General features: G+C 49.3%; 1 protein-coding gene across 4 annotated transcripts in view; it reads left to right on the forward strand.

Moving 5' to 3' along the window:
* The window catches only part of Shrm (shroom), a 484,278-nt gene that overhangs the window by 429,723 nt on the left and 29,156 nt on the right, over positions 1-25,399 (forward strand). For all 4 annotated transcript variants that reach the window (XM_077662860.1, XM_077662861.1, XM_077662862.1 and 1 more), the window contains 2 exons: positions 15-891; positions 2,627-2,940. In XM_077662860.1, coding sequence (XP_077518986.1) covers positions 15-891; positions 2,627-2,940 — 1,191 coding nt within the window. The remainder of the gene's footprint in view (positions 1-14; positions 892-2,626; positions 2,941-25,399) is intronic.

A 25,399-nucleotide genomic window follows, 5' to 3' on the forward strand; every position in this document is an offset into this window, starting at 1 on the left:
CTGTCGTTTTCCAGAAGGCCCTCGGTGAGCGGCGGACGGAAGGCCCAGCTGCGAGAGGTGCGACTCCAGGACCGGAGCACGCCCGCCCTGCAGCTGCTCACCTCCGAAGGCGTCACACTTGCCGTGGCCCCCGCGAGCAGCCAGGCCGCTGGCGGCCCGGGGCCCGAGCAGCGGGACAGCGTGGTTGACATGGTGCCCCAGATAAGCAAGCCTTTCGTCGACCGGAGGGCGCAAGACAAGCTTCTGGACAGGGTGCCCGAGAAGCTGCTCGAGTCCAGGGTAGCCAATGGCGGCAGCAACAACAACAACAATGGCAACAGCCCCGTCCTGGTGACGCAGCACGGTCGCAGGTCTGACACCACGTCGGCACCACCCGGCCCCAAAGAGGTGACGCCGGTTCATCTCGCACTACACCACAGGGGCAACGACCGGAGTCAAGACAGAGGCGACAGTAGCGCCGCACAGGACAGAATACACACGCCACGCTCCAGCGGCAGCCCGAGGTCGCGGGATACGAAGATGCCGGACGAAAGGTATCCGGAGGTCGCGGAAAACACCCGATGCTCGCAGCCCGCCAGGAAAAGCCAGGACAAGATTTTCGACAGGGCGCAGGAGAAAGGACTAGACGTGCGGATCCAGGAGCCTGCTCGAGACGCCGATTTGTTGTTGGAAGGAGGAGCAAATTCGAGCGCCCCGAGGTTCCCGGCTCCGCCGCCCGCTGTGCCTCCGCGCAGGAGTCCAACCAATCCGAAGCCGCCGCCTCGGCCACCGCCCAAGGGAAGCGCCGGTGCGTCTGCGGCCGCGGCTCCGGACGAGAACGGCGTCGACGACGAATCCGAACTTCAGAGGATCACGGACCGCATCGCCAGTCACGTGACTCTGGCGCGAACGGTAAGGCGCCAGATGCGCTGTATGTAAGGTTCACGCACTCTCTCGGCTTACGCTTTCCTGTTTACTAGAACATTTTAGCGTGTGCTTGTAGTCTACCGCGGCCGTTATCTTTCCTGTACGATGGTATTGCTTCTCACGGCCAACACTTTTGATTGATGTTTTAAACTTTCGCGAACAGTGGAACTGTTTAGCTTACATGCGCTGCTGTGAGAACTGATTACGCACGCGCGTGGTCCATGTATGCAGCCAACGCCAGATGAGAGTGGCACCAGTTGCGGTGTACTATAACGATATGCTGAAATCTTCGAATATATCACTACGTTCAGCTTGAAGTTAAGTTTCGCGTTTTTTTTTTGTCTGAGCAAAATCGTCTCTAAATTTCCACCAGTGAAGGCCGGCTGATGACACCGGCCTTAGCTACACTGTCTCCGACCACCACGGAAGATAGCCTGAGTGCATTCTGAAAAAAAAAAAAAAATCCGCTCGAAAGTAGACGTTCCACACCATTTGTCTGAAACAGAATGTATCCTAACGTGCACGTAATGTGTCCTAAGTATTGCGAAACGGCCCTTAGGTAGGATTTTGATTCAGCTTGTGTTGATGTCATGGTCACCTCTGTTTTTTTTTTCCCTCAGAACTTATCTTAGAGCTCCCTTCAGGAGTCTTACCTATACCGCGTATGAAGTGAATAATTTCAGCGGTACTTCATTTCACAAGTCGTTTGCAGCACTGAAAGGTAGAGTTCTCTCGTCCAATCAGGACCAAGGAAGGCAACAAATAGTCCCTCAAATATTGTAGTAGTATTGGGACTATTTTTAAGTAATCACTGCAGTAATTGAAAAGGTAGTTAGGGACGGTGTTTTGAAAGTACAGCCAGCGTTTCATTCATTGGTTAAATTGGCATGGCGTAAACATGGCGTCCGCCTAGTCGACCGAGTCACCTCAACACCCTCTGGTTCTAGTTCACTATACCATCTGGTCTCCTGCGCGCAGCACCTGGACATCAGTGCTATTTCCTTCGCATTGATGGAACCAGTCACGGTGAGGGGCGAAGAGAGACACATTTTGCAGCGCGCGCCGTACGGATTGGCTCCGTAGGCCGCAGCCTTCACAGCGCTGCGAACAATTTTTGAGATGGACTAATGTCCTCTTTCTATCTTTTGCTCACACTGGTAATGTGCGCTGTTATGCCGGAAGGAGAGTGCCTGTTCCGAAAACTCTTTTATAGCTCAAGAACTCTTATGCATGGTGCTCGCAAGTCGTAAACACTACATGCATCCATTGCGGGCTTCCCAAACCAAAGCAGGTCTCACACACCTCGCTCGGCCATAAAAAAACCGTAGTGAACATCGCTGTAAAGTTGGCTTTGCCTCATTGTGTCTCTTTGTGAAGAAAAGCCAGCTTACCAGGGGCTCGTCTGTTAATGCGCGTGCGTAAAAGAAGGACTGTTGATTTTATTAATTTGATCTCATATTTTATTCTCACTCTTTTCGATTCGTTTTTGGTTAAGAACTGCATTTCTGCGTCGAAAAAAAATTCGAAGATTGCTCGTTACCACTTACTGTCACTCAGAGTAAATGCACTTCGTTTCTTGAGCTAACAGAAATTTCGTTGGAATCGCTAGCCACAAAAACGGTGCTGCGGCTCGGCTATGACTGCTACTTGCGTTTGTTAACATACGACAAAATTGCTGTACGCTTTTAGCTCAACCGTTGTCTGCCTCCTTCGCTCGCAGGACGCACCGTGTCCTGGAGACGCGGAACTGTTGCGTCCAGAGACAGTCGGGCGCGTCGCTCTCAGCGCGAGCGACGTCAGCGCCCCGGCAGCCCTGCGGCCAGTGTCGTGGACGAGCCTGTGCTCTAGCCCTGAGCTGCCACTGCCTTCGCCGCCTCCGTTTCCGCCGGCGAACCGCGAAGGAGACCCCTGCTCGCTGCCCGCAGAAGACGACGAGCCCCTGCCGCCGCCGCCCGAAGACCTCGAACACGTGGCGCAGCAGCAGCAGCAGCTGGGCTCTGCCGCCGTCCAGGAGGGCGACCCCGCGGACCCTAGGTGAGCCCCTGACACGTCCTGAAGGGTATCGAGTTATATAGCGTTAGAACAGCGTACGCGCATTTAGGCACGCGTGGGCCGCTGAAACGTCCGCATGTGAATCGCATACGAGTTTTCTGAGAAGCGTACGTACGCTTACTCACGGGGGACCCCCTGACACGTCCTATTGGGCAATAGTAGTAGCAGTGGTTGATTAAAATAATAAAATTAAAGGATAAGATTTTTGCTAGCCCCGGCATCTGCCATCGATACTGAAGCACCTGAGCTGGGGCAGCGGAAATAAAGAATAGCAAGCAGAATGGAGAAATGAGATGAAAGAGGTTAGGGGACAGGAAGAGAGGATAGGGGCAGAGGTAAACATTGGGTATCGCATGGGAGAATTTTGTGATAGCGTAAGCATGCTTACGTGCTCGAAACGTGGGAATTGTGCGCGACATTACATCAGCACCATGTTAAGTTGAACCTCTGCAACCCGATTTGCACTGCGAAGGCGGGATTTCTTTAGCGTACATTACCTCTATAGCGGATATCTGCGCATGCTATACTTGAACTGTCTATTTGTGGGCGACTTTCTACAAGTAATACCGTCCACTACGTATTGGTCATCGAAACACACTGAAGCCCACTGTGGCGGTGTGAAAACGGCAAAAAATGGCGTAGTGCTTGGTTTCTAGTCTACTACGAGTTAAGGTAGATCTCCACCTATTCTGCAATTGTAAATTGTAACATTTCGCCGCAGAACTTTGTACAGAATCTCCAGCGAGTGCAGCCAGCACTTAAATAACTGCAACGTTTTCCAGAAGAAATTTATTGTGTTTGGTCGGCTGGCTTTGCCTGAAGGCTTGCGCAAGAAGAAAAAAAAGAAAACATCAGGCCCTTAAAGGGATGTAAACTGGACTACACAAATATATAGTTGTGTTCAAAGACCACGAGAAGGGATATCCACTCAAACGCATGGTACTTGACACAGCTCTATGCAAAGCCAAAACTGAAGAAGTGTAAAAGTTCTCTGTTTACCATTCTCAAAATGGCTAGCGAGCTGTTGCAGTTTGTCAGAGGCACAGCCAGACAAATCCATTCTGCCTGCAACCACGAACTGATATGAGGCTTTAAGTATCTGAACTGATTTTCTGTGCAACTTCCTCGCATCGAATTCTTTGCCAGTAGGCTTTATCTATTTTTTTTTACCCCACGATCTTCCAGCGCCAGCAAACCACGTGATGAATACTGTCCACCTACTATGCAGCCTTCATATTCATGTCTGTTTCACAATTTTTCTGGCATCAATTGTTACAATAACAAATTCCAGCTGGCATGTGGCAGTTGGTGGATTTGGAACGCCTAAAAGACGATGGCGCGTGTGCTGTCGTTTTGCACGCTTTGAAGAAATGTGGAAAAAAAAAGATCGGATACAAGTTAATTGTAAAGCGCAGTCTAGGCTTTGTTTTTCTTTTTTTTCTTTCGGCCGCGCGAAGTATGGGAGGAGCAACGGGCTGCAGAGCCCCATGCAATTTCTCGGGCAATTCGTCTATCTCCCACCGTCAGCGAAGCCAGTTCATCAAGTCGCCTTTCGCATGTGTAGAACGTTGCCCAGGAGGCTGTGCGGAAAGGATTTTTATACTTTTACTTATTTTTTTCTTCGCACAGTGCTGCTGGACCGGCTAGGTTTTAGTCGGCACGCTTGTCCCATGCGCGTGTTGGATTCAATTTTCTTGCTTCTGTTTCGCTTGCCGGGCTCCCACTTAAATTGAGTTCCCGCGCTAATGGACACTGCCGCTACGGCTCGCGTGCATATATAATGGTTTCGGCGGACACAGCGGCGCAAGGTTGTGTTTCCCTCCTGCAGCTCCGCCTGTCGGCAATTGAGTTTCCCGCCTGCAAGCGTGCGACAAGCTGGGGCCGGCTCTCGGGCGAATTTAAACATTCATGGCGTGACAATCTCTATGGCCCGAGCCGTGAAGCGGTTCCTGGGCTGACACGCCTCGCACCGCCCTCTGCCGAGCGGCATGTAGACGTTCTACCTGCGCTGAAGGAACGGACGCCGTCCCGGTTAGGGTTCCTGCTTTCTTGGAAGCGCGACGCGGCTGGCAGGCGGCTTTGGCGAGGAAACGCATTAACGAAGCGCTAATACGCTGTCCTTGTCCAGAAATTTGCTTAGGACAAGAAAATCAGGCTGCAGACTTCTCTCTTTCTTTTCGTTTTGTTTTCATTAATACTTTGTACTTGAGATCAGCAGGAAGCTGAACATTTTTCCCCGGACAGTGAACGAAAGGGTAGGACACTATATAATGAGTTTTGGTGCTGTAGTAAGTCTAGCAAACAAATTTCCCCTTGAGTCACTCGATGGAAAGTAAAAATTTGCGATATTTCATGTGCTGCTTTGGGTGAACTGTACATCGTGCGTGCCTTTGAAAGCGTGATATATTGGTCATCACCACGACCTTCAGGGGGCGCCTCAATTGATTCAATATGACGGCGCTACGGAGGACTCGTTCTGATCGAAGCCTAGGTAGTATCGCGCTTTTTTTTTTTCAGAGTTTTGCGATAAACATGCGCTTGTTTGTCGACGGTGGCAACCTCGTGCGAGCAGAGTAGTCTCTTTTCCTCGTGCATCAGGGAAAAACTTAACTAGACACAAGAAGGAAATCGCTCTCAGGCATTTTAAAACGTCTGGCGTGAAGGCGGAATGGTAGGCGGGCGACGTGTGCTACGGGATAATTTTAAAATTTACGACATCGACGACGAACGCTTTGTGCAGCGATCAAATGACAAGACCAGAAGGTCAGGGGGTCACGAAAGTTATATTCGGCGAATGTAATATTCTTTTTTTTTTTTTTGCTGCGTTGCAGAAAACACGCTTGAAATGTTTGCCCGAAGTGTAGCGCTTGAGGCAGTTTTAACTTATCAAAACTATGTCCTTTGGAGCTTTTCTGTGCTCACAAGTTTTTGTTTTGGTTTTTTTTACAATTTGCTACTTTACATAGCAATCCTGTGCGATAGAAGGCATGACGAAATTAAAGTCCACAAGTAATCTGTATCGAATGAAATTCTAATGAAATCATATAACCTTCCCCCGCCGCTCCGTGGATAACAAAGCACTATGTCGTAATACACGCATGTCCTAATAAGCTCCGCAATTAATAAGACGGTCATGCACAAAACTCTTAGGGCTTAAAATGTGCCCTGTAGACATGTAATAACAGCGCTGTGATTTGCATAGGCCCGTCTAGCCCAGGCACATAATCTTTCATTGAAATGTAGGCTCGGTGCCTATATTTCCGCTACAGCGTGGAAGCGTCCTGTTCCCGTAATATCTGTTTTGCGGGAATCAGAAAAATTTTGCAGTGACGTTAAGCGGTTCTTCTACGTCTTTAGAGTGCAAACATTCATGAAGTAGGTGTTTTAAGACATATTTATACAGAAAAATTCACACCTCTGTATGAGTATGCGGGAGAACCACTCACGCAACGAAGCTGTCACGCGCGCGCCTATCCTTCTTAGGCTAGTTCGCGGCGTCGCCGTAACGTGGCGTCCATTTGGCGAAAATTGTCAATGCGAGAGCCTCGGCGTGGGCAGCATATGATATATTACACGGGCGTCGTCTTGTGTTCGGTTCGATTGAGTTTGATTCAATGAATTCGAACGATTTAGTTAGTTTGGTTGTTAGTTAAACTAATTGAGTTAGGACTCAATTCATTTTGTTAGTTTCAGCATAAAATGGATTAATTTCTCATTTATTGGATCCGGTTTCTGAACTGTGATCCCCCTTGGACTGAACGTGCATGGAAACCGGTGCAGTGAATTCCGCGAACAAAAAAAATGCGTTAATGCAGCCGCTAAAGATATACCTGCCTTAACGTATTATCTTCTCTGCGTTAATAAGACCGTACACTTCAGTAGCTGGGTCTAACTGGGCGAGGGATATTCCGGTCGCACAAAAAGTCGTTAATTTTGATTCCCGATGCCGGTGCTGCACATTAAGGTGTACGACAACATTGCGAAACAACTGTCCTGGTCGTGTCTTAAACGCGTAGGTTGGACTATCGTTACAAGCTGCCACAATTTCCATGTCCTCCACACCAGATATGGTGTGCGAATCGTCCTTACTTAGTGGCCACTGACAGCTACTCGCGCGGACAAAGTCCGATGTAATATTCTAGAGAAAAAAAAATCGTAAAGAGAAGAGCTCAACGCTTTCGTTCGTCTGCACAAAGCACCGTTCTTCTTCTCCCAAGGAGTCTACTCGTTCGGCCGATAAAGAAAGACAGCTGGACAGGTCAAGTGAAAAAGAGGAATGGCACGGCTGATAAAACGCTGCTGCGAAGGTGCGCGCTCGGCGAGCGGAGAGCTCTCGTATTCTTTTTCTTCGTTGTTTTTCTTTATTTGGCTCTCTGGGAAGGTTCCGCCCACTAAAACTCGCCCTCCGCCATTCCTTCGCTCGCGTTATTTGACTTTGCGCTCGCGTGTAGGCAAACACACGCGGCCCCCGCGGAGGGCGTATAGTACCCGCTATTGGGTAAGTATACAGGCACTCCGGTTGTAATTACCGAAGTACCGGCTGCACGCGCCAGTGCACCGCGTCTGGAAATTGATAAAGGACCGCTCCTCCGTTCGCGCGGCGCCGAGAAAAACGACCCGCCGCCGCTGCTGGCGCTGCTGGCGCCTTCTCGGGACCGCTGGGGGAATCGTGCCGCCGAGATAGGGCGGCCGCTCCGGATAATGGAAATGCGTGGCCCTCCGAGACTAGCTCGGGGGGCCGCTTCGTGTCTGCTGCTTCCCGCTGTAGGTTTGTGTTTTCTAGGAGTGCCAGTTTGTGTAATGCCTGCCTCGCTATACGCGTCGTTGATTTTTGCAGCGCCACGTAGGAACCAAAAGCAATAAAGAAGCCCTTAGGAAGATGAACTCCGGTCGGTGGTGGTGTATGTTAGCCAGATCGCCCTAGGCTGCTGCGCTGCGAAATCCTTGCGGCGTTCATTCCTGGAAGTGCGCGGATTGCCCACCCCCGCGTTGCTAGATTTAGCGCATGAGAAACTGCGTAAGATGGTTGCGGCTGGTTTGCTGCACACGCAGCATCGCCGCAGTCTGTACGAGAAACAAAAAGAGACGATTGCTAAGATAACAGTAATAATCTAACGGGACATTTAGAGAGAAAGAAAGGTGAGGGGAGAGAGAATGTTCGGAATGGGCTCACTGCACTGGGAACGTTAAGGTAAGGTGAAGGAAGAGCCAAGGACGTCAGTCAAGGTCATGAGAAAGTCACAACCTATCGCTCAACCAGGACGACCTGGTATTGAGAGGAGCGCTATAAAAGGTGAGCCCGAACTGGGATTGCGCTTTAGAGCTCGGCGGACAGCAAAAATACTGCGCGAAAGAAGTAATAAAGCTAAATTATCAACAAGAATGCCGGCTCTTATTTCAGTCACTTTGCTGTTTGTAAAAAGAAGTTGAAGTGAGCTGAGAAGTATGGACAATAAACGTAAACTTTGCACTCAGCGTGCATAGCGTACGCAGGACTTTTTCGTTCGTGTTCAGATAGACTTCTTCTGATCGAAGGTATTTTCGCTTTGTCTGGGCTCGATCAAGCGTATTAGCTTGAGACGCACATTTTCTTTTGTCTTTTCGTTCTTTCCCTTTTCACTTTAGAACAACGCGTCTTGTTACATTTAAGTCTTCTTATTGAGCTTGCCTGCTTTTTCTGGAGGCTATTGTTACGAGTGGAGTAGCTAGCATGCTTTCGCGTTTCGCATGAATCCACCCTTACAAAAATGGTTTGACAGTCTATAGACCGTGCGTAGACAAAAATGGTTTGACAGTCTATAGACCGTGCGTAGACTTCTGTCTATAAAGTCTATAGGCACTTTATAGAAAAACCCTAGAGAACAGCCTATAGGCAATGCAAATCCTATAGTCAATCTATAGACAGTCTATAGATGTATGGACATACACTTTTAGTATACTTTTGGCTGTAGACTACGAATAGACGAAAATATCTATAAAAAAGGCAATAGAGTCTATAGGACGTCTATAGACCATTTTTGTAATCAGATCCATGTATCTGCGCCGAATCCTTACAGCTGACGAAGCACGTTGTCCGCTTTTGTGGCTTCTCGTGCGCGCTGCCTTTGCGCGCCATATCATTTCTTATAGCGTTTCCATTTAATTGCTCACGTCAAAGAGCTCATGGAGGCATGGTGAAATTTTGGTGGTGGGCGTATTCCGCAAATTACCAGGGACAATACTGCCGTGCCGTGTTAGCCTCTTACCGCGAAACAAAACGTTCGCTTGTTATGATCTGCGAGTATCACGAACGATGAAGTTTCATTTTTATGACCTCGGATTATCACGAACGTTGAAGTTTCGGGAAGGTGCTTACGAAGATAACGACAGGGCGCACCGTGATTCCGTTATAGAATCTGCAAACATCAAAGTACTTGCCCGCGTGCCCTTCGAGTACGAGCAGCTCACACGGGCGAAGGAGACGCATGCAATCGACCCTAGCCGAACGTCGTTAGGAAGAAGCCCTCGAAGAGTTCGCAAACTGCAGAGTGAAACTGCCAGGAATGTTCTTTCGTCCGCTATACAACTATACGCTCTCGCGCCGAACCCCAGAGGCCCTTCATCTAGGTTCTGCCGTTAGTCACAGTCCTCTTCTTGCGCGCACCCGAAGTGAAAACCTTTCGTTCCCAAAGGAGAGGGGGAAGTAGGGGGGTGGGGAGGTGGCTAAACACTGGAAAGCGTACTGGTGTTCCGAACCGTTCCGGAGCCCAGGCGGCGAGCGGCGGCGGCGGTACCGGTGAACGAGACAGACTTCAGGATTCCGCGAGCTACGGTATAGGGAAGAGAGAGAATGGGGGAGCTCGGGCGCCGTGATGGATGGCGGCCTTGCCTTGCTTTCGCCTCATTTCTCGGGCGCTCGTTTTAATGCGGTTATCTACCGGAGCGCAGCCAGCCAGAAGGAAACGCGATGAACGAGCACGGACTCGTCCGCCGCCGCCCCTCTTCCCTACGCTCCCCACAGTATCCGCCGCTTCCCTAAACTCTGCGCCGTCCCCCGGGAATGCTGTATGCGCGCACCCGGAGCGGGAGGCTTTTCCACAGAGCGCCCCATCGCTGTTGGGGCAGGCTTATCCTGAGCACAGCCCAGTTGTGTGTTGCGTAAACCACTAGAGCTGTGCTTGCCTGCATGCCTTCTGAAAATCCTTTGCTGGAATGAACCTAAGATTCCTCTCTAATTGTTCCTGATTCTTAGAACCTGAACAGCAGAGTTCCGCAGGTGGACTGACCGGTTTGTAGTTGTTTTCACTTATTTGGCTTAAGGCTGGTGTCCCATGCCTGCGTGTTGTCTAGTGGCCATTTTTACAGTGTTTGCGTGATCGCTGTGACCCTCCCATTTATGATAGAAAAAGAAGTTTTACCTCATTATAAAGAGAAATTTATTTGCGTTTCATCGGTATGCGTCGCTGATGCCAATTATTGTAAATACGAGTGGAGTGAGCAAAAAGACTGACCGCATAAAACAGTACTTTTGTTCGACTTTTCCGATAGCATGAAGTCTGCCGGAAATACTACTGCGGCAAAAAGAGGGGTGCATCTGTAGCGTTTAGATGAAACGTTATTCTCGGTAAACGCCGATAATTATTTAGAACCGATGCACTAAAGATTACCAGTAATGACAAAAATGACGCATATTACGGGCTTAATAGATTCAGATTTACGTGACAAAACGCAAGCATATTTCTCTTATTTGTGGACCGTGCCGTGCACATTTAATTAGGTAAACAAAAAATTTCTTTTAGCTGCACTTGGTAGTCTTTTTTTTTGTTTTCGTTGCGCAAAGTTAACCGCCACCACGAGAATGCGACTTACAGAAGTCTGCCGAGACCTCCGTCAATTAAAATACAGAAAATATTAATATACAGTAGGTACGATGGCGATTTCATGCTTTTGGATATGCTCTCTGTCTAGGGTGTGGAGCAGTAGCATCTTCGGCGCTCGGAAAGTGTTCGGCGCTATTTCACATAAAACTGCCACTCTATTCCAGCTGAACTTAGATTTCGCTTGAGAACGCCGGGACGTATGTTAGCACTCAACAAAAGAGTCACGCGGCGCCAGCTTTTGCCTTGCATTGTAACTACAGCGAAGTGCTGCATTATTAACACGGGTTTCCGATCCGTGCGCCGTTTAGTTCCCTCCGCCGTATACGCTACTTTCTGAGAATTCGCCCGGGGTGCCTCTGAGTGTCTGCGCTGAGAAATTTAGTATGCCCGGATAAAGCGAGTAAATTCAGTGCCCGAGGGGAAGGGGGGGGGGGCAGTGAATCGTCGCACTCCCCTTCCACGGGTTCGAGTGGTCCTACTCGGCAACACGGAACCCGCTTCTCCCCAAGCGCGCGCGTGTGTATCGGTTTCGGGACGCGGCTTCGGCGGATGCGCACGGCCGATCTGCGCTTTTCGTTCCTCGCCCCGCGATCTTTTCCCCTTCCTCTTCCCTACAGCTCGCCTCTCTCTGCGGCGCTCCTATTCTGCTCCGCCACACTCCCATCTTTTTCCCTCTTGTCTATGATACGGTTCGTGAGAGGCGTTCGCTTCGGATCTGGCCGTAGTTTCTTTTAAGAGTCGGTCGCCTGTAAACAGGACCAGAGTTCGCCGCGCGCGGATACACCGGGTGATGTTGCGGGATGAAACGGATATGATATTTTTATTTTTATTTTCTTCTTGGGTAGGGGAAGGGGGGGGGGGGGGGGGGGCTGGACCCGTCGGCTGCCGAATATTTTCTTTCTCTCGCGATGATTTTCGTGTTCCGCGTCAGTGCCGTTTTCCGCCATTCATCTTTCCGTTCTCAGTAATTTCTAACTTCCTTTTCGTCCTCCTCTTTCGTTTTCTTTAATTTAAAATGATTTATTGGGCACGGGAATAGCCGAATCAAAAGATAATATTTTGTTGTAACTTTTTTTCTACCTTTGCCTGAAATATCCATGCACGGTGCTTTCACAGCAGCGGCAGTGTTCTACTATTGATTGCTTTTCCAAACAGAACGGGAAAAGTGCTGGGCTGTCTCTGCTATTACACGCTGAAAACTATACCCATGCACTGTATCGTCTGTTAAGAACCGATGTGAATAGCGGCTAGGAACTTTGAATCGTTTCATAAGCAGTCGCGAGTTGGCGTGGATGCGCTCTCACTGAAGGGAAGATGAAACGTTTTCGTTGGGAATTCGACAAGATTTAAGGATTGGAATGTCTGAAGCCTGTAGATTAAGCATACCAATTTGTTTTGCTCTAGTATGAAAAGTGATGACGCAACCAGCGATTAAAGTTGCGACTATCTTCAGGCTTCACCTCACGACACCGGAGGAGTGCGGACAAAGTAGACGATGACATCATTCTTTGCGACGACCGCAGCGGTGGCCAAGTGGTTGAGCATCTGCCTCGCATGCGGGAGGTGCGGGGTTCGATCCCCAGTGCCGCCGGGTGCCCACCGGTGATACAATGGGTACAAGCTTTCCCCTGGTCTGGTGCTCGGCTTATTTAGGGTGAACTGCTTGGGAAATGGGTCCTCGACCCCACCTTGAGAATTTGAAAATACCTTGTGCCATGGCGCTCTTTGGCCATAGATGCCCTTGCGCCATAAAAATCCATCATCATCATTCTTTGCGACGGTTCAGACTTCCGCTGTCTTGGCCTATATCCTGCTGCGCGTTGTCCGATACCACCAAACAACGTAGCGCAAAAATTTCTGCATTGGAAATGTGCCGCAGCTGTAGGTGACGTCATCATCATGGTCCCTACTCGCCGCTGTGCTGCGCTGGAAAGAAGCCTGGGCACCGCAGCAGCTTTATTCGGCGATTACGTCATCCTTTTAAACGCCAGAACCAGAAGACTTCGCATGCTCTGCTTGCAGCTGTCACACGTTCGACATCTGTCGTCGAATTTTAAAACATCTTCATTTGCCTTCAGGGGGCAATTTCGTGTTTTTTTTCAATTTTTTTTAGTTTATAGTCACTTCAGATTCCTTAAATTTCCCTCTCTCTGCCACTCACCCGTTTTTTTCTTCTTTTAAATACCGATTGGGACAAAAAACGACACTCAATCCGTGGCCAGGGACGATGCTTCGAGTGACGCAGCGATCACGTCAAAACATCACTAGAAAAACACTCAGATTAAAACATTAAACACGCGTGTTTAATTGCTGAAATAGCGACTGGAAAGGATGCATCTTTCTACGAAATGCCAGTTTATCTAATACAAGCCTCAAAATTTTTATGGAGAAACACGGGGCGTTTGTGAACGCACGGGGAATGTCTGTAACGTTGAAAGTGCAGAGTTGAAACATTTAAACGGTAACCTTTAAATGGTAACCCTTAAAATCAGTTTGTGTCGGAATGAAAAGTTGCATGCCTGCCAAACTTGGTAGAAGTAGTCAGGAAGGAGAGAAAAACCACAGTATTTGTTTTATTTACCTAACCTCGAAAAACCCTTGCAGCTGCCCTTTAAGAAGAGATGATGAAAGACGTCAAGACATCAAGTGCAGGTTTTTTCGTGTAAATTAAACGCAGCGCAAAAATTGTGGAACGGATTGGAAAGTGCCTTAGATGACTCGCACGGCTTCATTATCTGGCGTCAGCACAGGGCCGTGCAAGTGACGCTACACATAAAAACTCCGCATAACTTATCCGGAGCAAATGTTCACACTTGTCTAAATTTGACTGATTTCCAGAACAAGGTCATTGCAGCGTAAGCAGAGGGGCGCTTGTAGTCTCGTTTAAATTTCACAGCTGTACAGAATGGAGACAGCAGAGACCAAGGCATCTTATAAGCAGCTGCCGCATTTCCACAAACGCCGGCATTTGCGGGGAGTGGTTTCATACTTCTGTTGGAAAGTACCTTAGATGACTCGCACGGCTTCATTATCTGGCGTCAGCACCGGGCCGTGTAAGTGACGATACACATAAAAACTCCGCATAACTTATCCGGAGCAACTTATCCGGTTTTCAGTAAGTTCAAACCCGTTTGTCTATCATGCATTCCGTGACTTTGGAGCACAAACTGAAGAGCTGCAGGCTATTTTTATTACGTTCTTTTCTCCCCTCACCCCTTTCCCCCCCATGCAGGGTAGCAAACCGGTTATTCTTCTGGTTAACCTCCCTGCCTTTCCTCCTCCTCCTCTCCTGCGCAAAGAGAAATGATAAGAGATTACTGACCCGTTACCGTCGTGTTTACAATTCGTGCCGCCGCACTGACCGGCGGTGCCTCTCGGAGAATCCCGCCCGTGCACTGTTTACCCTTAAACTCTCTTGTCCCTCTCCTCCCTCGTCAGCTCTTTATCCTCGCGGGCCAGGCCGGGTGCACGCGCTACACATACCCGCTGAGCGTCGTGCACGTCCACTCGTTGCGAAACGGGCGTGCTTAAGTGAATTAAAAATCGGTACGCGCCGCAGCTTTTTGTTGATCGAGCGGCGGCTCTGCAACGACTACTGTAACGGCCCGGCGCTGCAAACAATGCAAGCGACGGCTGTCGACCCTCGTCGCCAGAACAAACGCCGGCGGGGGCTTGGTTGCAGGCGCGTGGACGCCACGGCTGGGGGAGGGCGTCGTTTTTGTGGGGAAAAAAGGAAGGAAGGAGGGAATAAGGGAATACAAGGAGGAGATCGGGGGCGAAGAAGACGCCGGCGTTTCTTTTTCTTTCAGTGGGAGGAAGTAAGGGAAAGAAGGTGGTGTAGAAGGAGGCGAGTCTAAGGGGCTCTGTGGGGTTCTTTGGGGCCTAAAGGGAGGGAAAGTGGGAACAGAAGAAAAGGATAGTTAGGAAGGGCATCGTTTTGTGCGAAATAGGTGGAAAAGGATCGGGAATACGAGGATGTGAGGTTAAGAACGGCGGTTTCTGAAAAGCAGAGGGAAAGAAAGCGGGAATTAGGGAGGATATGGTGAGGAAGAGGGGAGTTTTGTGGGACTGACATGGACAGAAAGCGGGAAAGGCAGAGGGATATCAAGCGGGAATATAGCGACGATATGGTGGGGAAGTGGCGCGGTTTTGTGGGGAAGAAAAGGACGGAAACCGGGAAAGGCAGAGGGAAAGAAAGTGGGAGATACTGAGTATATGGTGGGGAAGAGGCGCGGTTTTGTGGGGGAAGAAAGGGACGGAAAGCGGCAGCAGAGCGGAGCGAGCCTGGAGGCAGGCGCGCTCGTTGCTGGGGCCGTCGACGGCACAGCAGCAGCGCGCGCAGGTGCCTGCGCCGCCGCAGGCCGCGGCTTCCAATTATTCGGGGCAAATTCAATGAGGCCGCGGGAAACGCGGTTATCGTGATTACCGCCGCGGTCGGCTGTCCCTGTCTCCCCTTGTTCTGCACATCCCCTCCTCCCTCGCCGCGTGCATTCGTGTAAGCGAGCGCGAACCGAACGGGAAACTGGACTCCGCTTTTCAAACGCTCGCTTTCGATGGCTCGGTAATAGCTCGCCCTCATGACAAAGAACGATGGAAAGCGACATCGCAAGCGGACTACGGCTCCTGTCCGCTGCCTCCGCTCTCACTGAACTCTTCTCCGCGCTCTCCGGCCAGACACGAGGGCCTTGCTTTTATCTCCGGATACAAAAGAGGGAGTGAGTTGTCCGGAGGGGAAAGTGGAGAGAGAGAGAAAGAGAGCAATTCGGGTGTAGCGTATGTGTAGTCAATGTCACCGATAAATCAATAGAGAGTACAGAGTCCTGTAGTTGGCGCAGCGTGCGTAGCGATAAACGACGTTTTCTGCTCCGCAAACAACACACGGGGGAAGAGCATCTCGCTGGCGTTCTACTTTATATATACATGCAACCAGGATCGGCGACCGTGCGTCGACGTTTACGACGAAAGGGTATTGCGCGCCCGCGCTGGAGTCTTGGGGAAGAAGGGCACGAAAAGAAATACGCGCGCTTCAGGTCTCGGATCGTTTTCTCTGTCCAGGACAAAACAAGAATTGCGGTAAACGCGAAGCGAAAAAAAAATATATAGGCAAGCGTCCCTCCGTCCTCCCTTGCCGAGAAATGGCCAATTTTGATGCCCGAAATAGCAGTGCACACAGCACTCTTGCTCGTCTGATCGGACGGTAAATGGCGCCGGGAGGTGGGAGGGCAGGTGGAGGGGGAGAGACTGGCGAGAGGGCACAGGATTGAACGACGGGAAAGAAAGGAATATGGGGAGAGAGGCTCCCGGGATATTACGGCGCATCCAGGAGCGATAATCCAATTTGCCATCCCGCGCACGTCAAAGGAAACAGCGTCCATATTCATCGTGCGCAGCTATATACAGCGCAATACAAGAAGAAGCCACTCCGGGTTCGGCAGCGTTATTACTTTTTCTTCTTTCTTCTCGTTCGCCTCTGCTTTATTTTTATTTCCACGGGCGACGCTGCGACGAGCTTATTATGACGCAAGTACGTCTCGCGATCCTTACACGGTCCATTTTGAGGAGCACTATAACAAAGGAATTGACGACACAATGGCCCTAATGTAGGCGCTCATTAAAGGTACCCGGGATGTTTGGAAGACTGTGCTTTGCTTAAGCTCCCAGCTCTATAAAAGCGAACGCATGTGTCGGCTGATTTCATGCTGAATTATCGACTGGCCCGGATGGTGAGCTATATTGCTCGCAACACCCGTCCGACAAATTTCGATTAAACTCACTCAACAAATTAGGTAGTAGGATGACTATGCGCATGAACAAGAGACATAGTACTTGGTCAAACGTTTTAGGGTGATCCCACAAGGTGGAGTAGATTTGTAATAAGGGAGTAATTGCTCATTGCCACCCACCCAAGCGCAGCCATACGGCTACAGAAAAAAGCTTTACAGCTTTCTCAGAAATCTCGCAGTTAAAGAAAAATTCGTCCTGGTTCGGGGTTCGAACCCGGGACCGCCGCTTCACCGGAGCAGTCGCTCTACCAACTGAGCTAATTTTTCTTTTGCGTACTTGCGAATTTTTCTTTAACTGCGAGGTTTCTGAGAAAGCTATACAACTTTCCTTTGTAGCCATATGGTTGCGCTTGGGTGGACGCCAATGACCAATTACTCCCTTATTACAGACATACTACCTGATGCGTACATACGGACGTGTTTGGAAGCGTAGTTATCATTGTGTTCTACGTAGTCTGTAATAATAATAATTGGTTTTGGGGGAAAGGAAATGGCGTAGTATCTGTCTCATATATCGTTGGACACCTGAACCGCGCCGTACCGGAAGGGATAAGGGAGGGAGTGAAAGAAGAAAGGAAGAGAGTTCCCGGGTTCGAACCCGACCGCGGCGGCTGCGTTTTTATGGAGGAAAAACGCTAAGGCGCCCGTGTGCTGTGCGATGTCAGTGCACGTTAAAGATCCCCAGGTGGTCGAAATTATTCCGGAGCCCTCCACTACGGCACCTTTCTTCGTAATCAGTAGCCCTACTGTCCACGTTGCGTTGCCTTCCAACGACCGTTATTTTGCAAGCTTGACGATAGTTGCGGGCCGTTTACTCACTCGCAATTTTTTTTTTCTCAGCTTCCTCCGAACTGTCATAATTACTTCTCGCTGTCAGTCACTGTACAATGGCGCGCCAGAAGACCACTACATTCCGAGGCACCGACTCAATCTTCGGCCCACATATTGGCACGCCTCGCGCTCCAATATGGCGCTCCTTTCGTCCCACGGGTTCGCGTCGTCCCCCAGTGTAAACACACACAAACATGCGCCCTTCCTGCCCTGTTTTTCGCGTATGCAAGCCGCGCTTCCTCCCGCGGCGTCCGCTCGGCTCATAAGTTGGTCGCCGCCGCCAACCAACCCGGCCTGTCCACACGAACACTCCGGGGACGCTGGAGCAGGCCCGAGCTCCTCACGCGGCGCGCCTAATCCAATTTAGGCGCCCCCCTCTGGGGGAAGGCCGCGGCTCTTACTCACTCCGGCCGAGTGACACGGCCAGGCCTCCCGCATATTCCTCCGCTACTCGACCCGCCACCACTGTCGCAGCCAAGAGGCATATGCCGAGTCCCGCGCTATATAGCGTGTGTGCACGCAACACCGCCTACACTCGGTGCTGGTAGACGCCGCGCTCCTATATACTCCCCCTCCTAGTCCCACAGTACCTCGCTGCAGGGTGTGCGCGCGCATGCGCGGAGCAGCATTTGTGTGTTCGCGATACGCAGTTTTGCCGGGATGTGTAGGTTTTGTTTCGCTCGCCCCCTGGCGGCCTTATTGCGCGCGCTGTTGCTTTATGTGAGCGCTTGCATACAATCGGGTAAATGCATACATGTATTCAAGCTGTGTATGCACGAGTGCGTGCGTGCAAGGGCGCGCTCTGGCTGCGTAATGCGTCCCACGGAAGCCCCGACTCCGGCGCGTTTCGTGTTCGTTCGCGGTGACAACGGAGCCGACGACGTTGGCGCGGATGGTTGGCGCAGAGTGGCGCGGGTCGCCGCGCGCGCGCAGTGGTCTCAGTTGTTGCATAATTTCTCCACCTGCGCGCTGCGAGCGCCGTCGAGCGTAAAATAGCGGCCAGTTAACGGGACGCCGACGTACGGGAATCGCTCAAAGCGGCTGGATGCTGTACATGGTGGCAAAACGAGGAAAGAACCCTCGTTGTCGCGTGTCTGTTTTCCTGCCCTGCAGAGAGCCGGACGGAATTTACCTCATCAGAGCTATTGGCGCAATGGCCAATGCCAATATGTAGCAAAGCATGCAACCTTGTACCAGTCTTCCCTGCTTTGTTACTTAACTACCTGTTCCCAGAGTGTCACGTGTATACGGTTGAGACTAAAAATGTCAGCAATTAGCGCCCCTGCTGAAATCCTCACCCGCATTTCCCCAATTACTTCTCAAACCAAAGTCATTTGCCACAGATGAGTGTGTCTGCTAACCCCTTACTGAAGAGGGCCCCCATCACATCCAAACGAAATAATAATAATAATAATAATAATAATAATAATAATAATAATAATAATAATAATAATAATAATAATAATGGACGTGCTGCGCCGTCAGCAAATGGTGGAATGATTCTGAGTTTTTTCGATTATTTATTGAACTTGTCGGAACAATTGTGCGCAGATTTATTACACCCAGAGGCTTAGAATTTAGCAAAATTTTGTAGCTTTTTGAGTAAGGATCAATAATCTGTTTGTTTTTCGATAAATCTACCTGTTATTATTTTTTCCTGCCATACTTCTTCAGTGCAAAAGCCAGTAAACACGAAATGACGCATATTAGGAACTTGTGTCCGGTATTTTAATTGTTCGAAAATTATTAGTCACTGAACTGCATGACCACTGAAATAACTCCTGCTATAAGGCTCGGATAACTGCATCAACCTTAGCCCCCCCTCCCCTTCTTTTTTCCTCACTATGCTACAGTAAGCAGAGCAACCTTTTATTTCAATTTTGTGATTCCTGTGGGATTTCGGAAAACATGCCATTAATCACCAGAATATGGCTATTGTAATTCGGGAATAATTACTCATTGGTATTCACCCAAGCGCAGCCGTACGGCTACAAAGCGAGGATATCTCAAAAACTTTTTTCCTTCTTTAACCACGAAGTTTCTGAAAGATGTGTAGCTTCCGTTTGCAGCCGTAAGACTGCGCTCGAGTGGATGCCAACGGGTAATTATTTCTCGATTACAAATCTACTTCACCTCGGGGGATTCCCCTAAACATTTGACTGATATGGCTTTTGTGAGACGACAAACATTTCTGTGACACACTCCTACAGCAAACTATTTTTTATTTTTGAAGTGGCAAGCTTAAATACGTGCCTCATATTTTCTACATATGCACTCATTTCTGCATTCGCGAGTGTTTATATTTCTCGGTCGGATCCGTATGCATTCAATCTCGTGCTCAAATTGCGTCTGTATTTACAGTATAGATAAGCTGTGTTTGCTCTGTGCTCGGGCAGTCGCCCATTGTTTATTATTTCGGTGTCTCCTAACAATAAAGCTATGCGAGCCCGTCGGCCGCATTGTATTTGTATTTATTTATACTTACGCGATGAAGTTTGCGGTTCCCCCTTACGTACGAATTCGAACGGTTCCACAAAATCGTTGAAAAGACGAGCGTTCGTCTATTGGGAAGCGTTTGCTTTTGCGATTATTTGCTTAAAGCAAACAATCGCTAGTGTTTTCTCAAAACTCCGGAGGCGTTGTTTTAGTCAGAGTGAGGGGTGGCGTCGCAAGGACGGTCAATCGAAAGTAGAGAAATCTGTTTGCGCACATTGAAGACGCTTGCGATATTTGCGTGGCCCTTCCCTTCGTTTGTTTGCTATTCTGCATGCTTGTCCGCTTATTTGTAATACTGAGTATGCCAGTTTTTCTACGCAAGCCCTGCCAATTGAAAATTATAATTTCCTGAGCAGGACACGCGCTTTCTGTTGCAAATTCCCGCTTAACTGAAAACGCGCACCATTGCTGTGACGTCAGCAAAGTTGTCGGAGCAGCCTGCCTCTTGAGGAGTACGTGAGTTCAATATATATAATTTATATATAATTGGTTTTTGGGGAAAGGAAATGGCGCAGTATCTGTCTCATATATCGTTGGACACCTGAACCGCGCCGTAAGGGAAGGGATAAAGGAGGGAGTGAAAGAAGAAAGGAAGAAAGAGGTGTCGTAGTGGAGGGCTCCGAAATAATTTCGACCACCTGGGGATCTTTAACGTGCACTGACATCGCACAGCACACGGGCCCCTTAGTGTTTTTCCTCCATAAAAACGGAGCCGCCGCAGTCGGGTTCGAACCCGGGAACTCCGGATCAGTAGCCGTGCGAATCCCGCCAGTTCAAGTTTACCGAATATTCCATTCTTTTCACTGTTCCGTTTACGCGTCAAACAAAAAAAAATGACCGGCTTTGGACGGAGATATCCGCCAGTTCAAGTCTACCGAATATCTCCGTCTAAAGCCGGTCAATTTTTTTTTTGTTTGACGCGTATACGGAAACTTGAAAAGAAGGTAGCGCGTCGTTGTTTGGACTTGTTTTGGAGTACATTTATTTGCTTGAGGAAATATCAACGTGTCAAAGTGCTTCCAGCAAGATTCTTGTCTGAAAGAATACGGACGAAAATACGCTCTGCACACGAGCCATTTGCGCGGCACCAGCATGCACGCGGCCACTGCTTCTAACGCTGGTCTTACTTGCCTGCCGCGGCATAATTGCATTAATTCACCGTTGGCATGCCCGCACAATCGGCCGATAGAGCGGAACAATCGTATCTGTATAGAAACGATTTCAGACAACCGGAGAAAGCACTCTTCTTCGTTCAGCTCAACGTGGTCGTTATCAAGGGGCATTGTATTGTGTGTTGCGCCAAAGTGAGACAGGAAATCTTAAGCACCTGAAACAAAGGTCGCCAAACTGACGTAACGATGTCTGTCGTTACGATGCGTGACGTTACGTTGCAACGGCGACGACAGGAAGCCGTATGGGGAACCTGCGCTGCCTAGGTGGCACTGCAATTGTTCCATTCGGTGACTCAAAACAGCTTCTGTCAGCCGCTTGGGCCGCTGCAAACGCCAGAACACATTCTGCGCGATTAGATACCCGCGTTTGGCTGACAGCATTCATTGCCTAGCTTCTCTCGGCTTGGCCCAGATAGCTGACGCACGGCACGTGCGCCTTCGACAGAGCGCGGAGGCTCTCGCCAATAAGCGCCTGAAGGTGGCGCGGAAAAGTACTAAGAGTACTACCCAAAACTGCTTGCTCTTCTCGCTAGGCAGTGTGTTATGGCGCTGCAATCGGCACCGCAAACTTCAGCGCAAGTTCCCCATATACGAGCCACGCGTCGCTCAGAAGCCACTTACAGCTTATCGGTACGTATATACTGTCGGCGGGAACAGAACTCTCCAGGACGGTCTAGCAGCAATCGAATTCGATATCTGTGTTTTCATGCGGTTTTTCGGGACCACACTTATTGAGGCGAAAGTCGGACTCAAGTGACGTAATGTGTGACGATGTACGGACGTAATCATGGACAGACGAAGTGTTGTTTGACGTGAGTTGTTTTTTGGCGGCTCCTGGATACTCTTGCCCCACGTGGAGATAGCTCACGTGGCGTCAAGGTCGCGCTTTTGCTAAAATCTGCCACTGTACGCATGGCGGACGATATGGGCTGAATGAAATGCAAGCGAAAATAAAAATCGCTGTTGACCCGCCGCGGTGGCCCAGTGGTCACGGCGCTCGGCTGTCTAATTTCGAGGACACGGGGCTCAATACCGGCCGCGGTGGCTCCATTCATATGGAGGCGTATTGCAAGACGCCCGTGTACTCTGCGATGTCAGTTAAAGAACCCCAGCTGGTCGAAATTAATTCGCAGTCCTCCACTACGGCGTACCTCATAGAGCATGTGTCGCTTCAGGATGTTAAATCCCACGTACCGTACCGTACCATACCCTACCGTGCCGAACCGTACCGTGCCGTATCATACCGCGGCGTGTCATACCATACCATACCATACCATACTGTACCGTACTGTACCATACCGTACTATTCAAATCAAATCAAATCGTTTTTATTCACCAGATTATTCACTGGTTGGAGCACCTGGGCTAAAAGCTGCTCGAGGCAGCTTGACGAGGCCCAGGTGACCATTACAAGATGGGGCGTGGTGAAACGTGAAAACACTACAATGTAGACACCCTGAGATAAACAGCGCAGAAACAACTAAAACTGACGTGTTCACACGTGCGCTACAGAAGTGCTCAGAGATCAAGATATATAGTACATAAAACATTCTAGCTCCAATAAATAAATCATGTAATAAAACATTGTAATCAAGGTATTAAGTTCTGAGACGTATCATATTTCCCATACATAACAGCCGGAAAACTGCTCGAAATGGCAGACATTCGCCAGTTATACATTAACTAAAAAAAATGGCAACAAAGTACAACAAAACAGGTGCACTAGGTCATTCATACCATATATACTCTACCGTACCGTACCGTGAAGTAATGTAATGTACGGGAAGAAAGAAGTAGCTGGGCTTCGCCTAAAGCATCAGTTAGCAAATTTGAGTCAATCCACTCCCCTATCCCTTTTGCTGCTTGCTTGCTTTCACAGTACTTTGACGCATTTCTTTCTTTTTTTTTCCGAGCGAGCATGAATCACCGCGTGGCAGTCGGCGGAGCGCGCACTGTTTTGAATGAGACTGCGGAGCACGCGAGAGGCGCGAAGTTTGCGTTCGGCTCGAAATAAACCGCGGCGGGCCGGAGAGTGACGCCGACGCTGACAGCCGCGCTGGCAGCGCTTGCACCTCGGCTCTTTCGCCGCCTCGCGCGCCGCTGTCGGCCGAGCAATCAATTTCACCGGTCGTAAAAGCTCGCCCGGCAGCCGCCGACAAAGAAGGGAAGGCTGGCGTGTTACTCTTTCAAAGTGACTAGGTTTTATGCACCCAGTCACACTTGTCGCGGGCGAAGGGGCGCGTGTATGGAAACGTCTGTTTCGTCGACGGATAGCCATGGGGGGAAGGGGGGGGGGGGTCATTTATTTGCTCGTCCGCTCCATCGCTTTCCTGGTTTGTTTTCTTTTTGCTAGGAAAACCACGTAAATGGAAAAAAAATTGCAGGTGCTTTCGTGTTCTTTTCTTTTGCCGGAGATTCAAGAACGCGTGCACAACGTTGGAAATATATCTGTATCTTCACAGTCTCAGTGGCACTCGCGCTCAATGACTGTGTAATTTTATTCTTGAATTCGTTGAAACGGTTCGCGCTTCGAGCTCAAAACGATCAATTGATTTAAATGAGACTAGCTGTTTCGGCGAGTTGGTTTCAATTTTTTTAGTGTAGCTGCAGTGTGAAGAAGCGACGTTCACAAGAAATGACGCATTACATGTCTTCTTTCGTTGCGTAATGTGCAGTCCCTAGTGAACGTCCTTTTTTTTTTGTGATGCTGCTGTTATGCCTGAAAATCCAGCTAATTAACACCTTGACATCAGCGGCGAAGATTTCATTGGCACGCAGTTCAGGGTAATTTCGTTTGGGCGACTTAACAAGTGAAAATTAATTGGCAGCTTTGCTTGTACCGGGTGTTGGAGGGAAGACTCAAACATAGGATTTTTGAGATAAAAATATGGCTTTTGCAGCACGGTATTGCCAGGCTCGGCGGACACCAGACAACTGGTGAATCAGTTGAACTAGAAAGGTGGTTAACTAATTTTCAAAAATTGGCTTTTTAACTATTAGAGTTAAGCGCCTGGTTACAAGTAGAGATTTGTAGCCGGTCGTTAGTAATAGCCATATCAGTTTATAGAATTTCGAAAGCGTGATTACCTTCGCCGCTGTGGCTCGAGAAAATCTGGCTGCACTGTGTGAAAATACACGCACTTTCGAAAGCATGCATGCAACGCAACCCCTCCAGTCCACGTAACTAGTCGAAATAGCCAAGTTTTTTCGAGCGGCAACGGTAATCGCGTTTTCGAATTTCTAGAAACCGGTATGGCGGCTACTAACAACCGGCTACACATCCCTAATTGCAGCCAGGCGGCTAACTCTAATAGTTAAAGAACTTAATTATTAGAAACTAGTTAACCAGCTCACTAGTTAAGACGATTCATTGGTTTTCTGGTGTGCGCCAGCACTGGCAATACCATACCGGGAAAGCCATATTTTTAAATCCTATTTTTCAAATTACTTGGAAGTCTTCCTTGTAACACTCGGTATGCGCTACCACATGCGAAATTTATTTTGTACAGTCGATATAGGCACTCTACGTGTGTGTAGCGTCTACTGAAATTTTTGTAAGGGCCACTTTCGATTGCGGAGCTGGCGAAGGACATTGTCTTTTAGTTATCTATTGTGACGTCACAGGCAGCGGCTGCTAATGATGAAGGAACAAAAGAAGCATTTGAAAAGTGTCCGTTACAAAATACTGCGCTTGCAAAAGTATTCGTCAAAAAGAAAAATAAATTGATAAGGCTAACTACCAGACATGAGATGACCGGTGTCATAAAGAAATCAGCTGTAATTCGCTTTCCTTTGTTCGACTCCACAGCTTTCAGGAACATACGCAGACTTGCTTCTCTTGCTTGGGCATTGCCCTCGGGCCACAAGTCAATGCTGTCCGTATACACCCGGGTCTGTGAAGTTCGCGGACCTTCCCGAGGCGCCAGTCGGTCTCGTGTTCGCGAGGAAGACCGCACCAGTGGGGTCGGAAGGGGTTGTATTGTGATCAGCGCGTCGCCAACAAAGGGACCCGTGTTGTCCCTGTCTCCCCTTCTTGCAGCGGACGTCCTTGTTTCCTCCGCGCTGTCACAGGCATAACCCGTATTGAAGAAGCCTAATCATGTACAGCTGCTGACATGTGTAGGTCGTCAAGGGGTTGCCCTGGCTTCGGGAATGCAGGATATACGGCTGGGTAGGAGCCGAATGACCATGAAGCGCATTCTTCCCTTAACGACTGTCTTCTCTTTCTGTTTTTTTTTTGTTTCTGTGAACAACTTCAGGATCCTCTCGTCCGCATATGTTTGTCTCGCATGCACGTGTG

Source organism: Amblyomma americanum, chromosome 4 (assembly GCF_052857255.1).
Source record: "Amblyomma americanum isolate KBUSLIRL-KWMA chromosome 4, ASM5285725v1, whole genome shotgun sequence".
Lineage (NCBI taxonomy): Eukaryota > Metazoa > Arthropoda > Arachnida > Ixodida > Ixodidae > Amblyomma > Amblyomma americanum.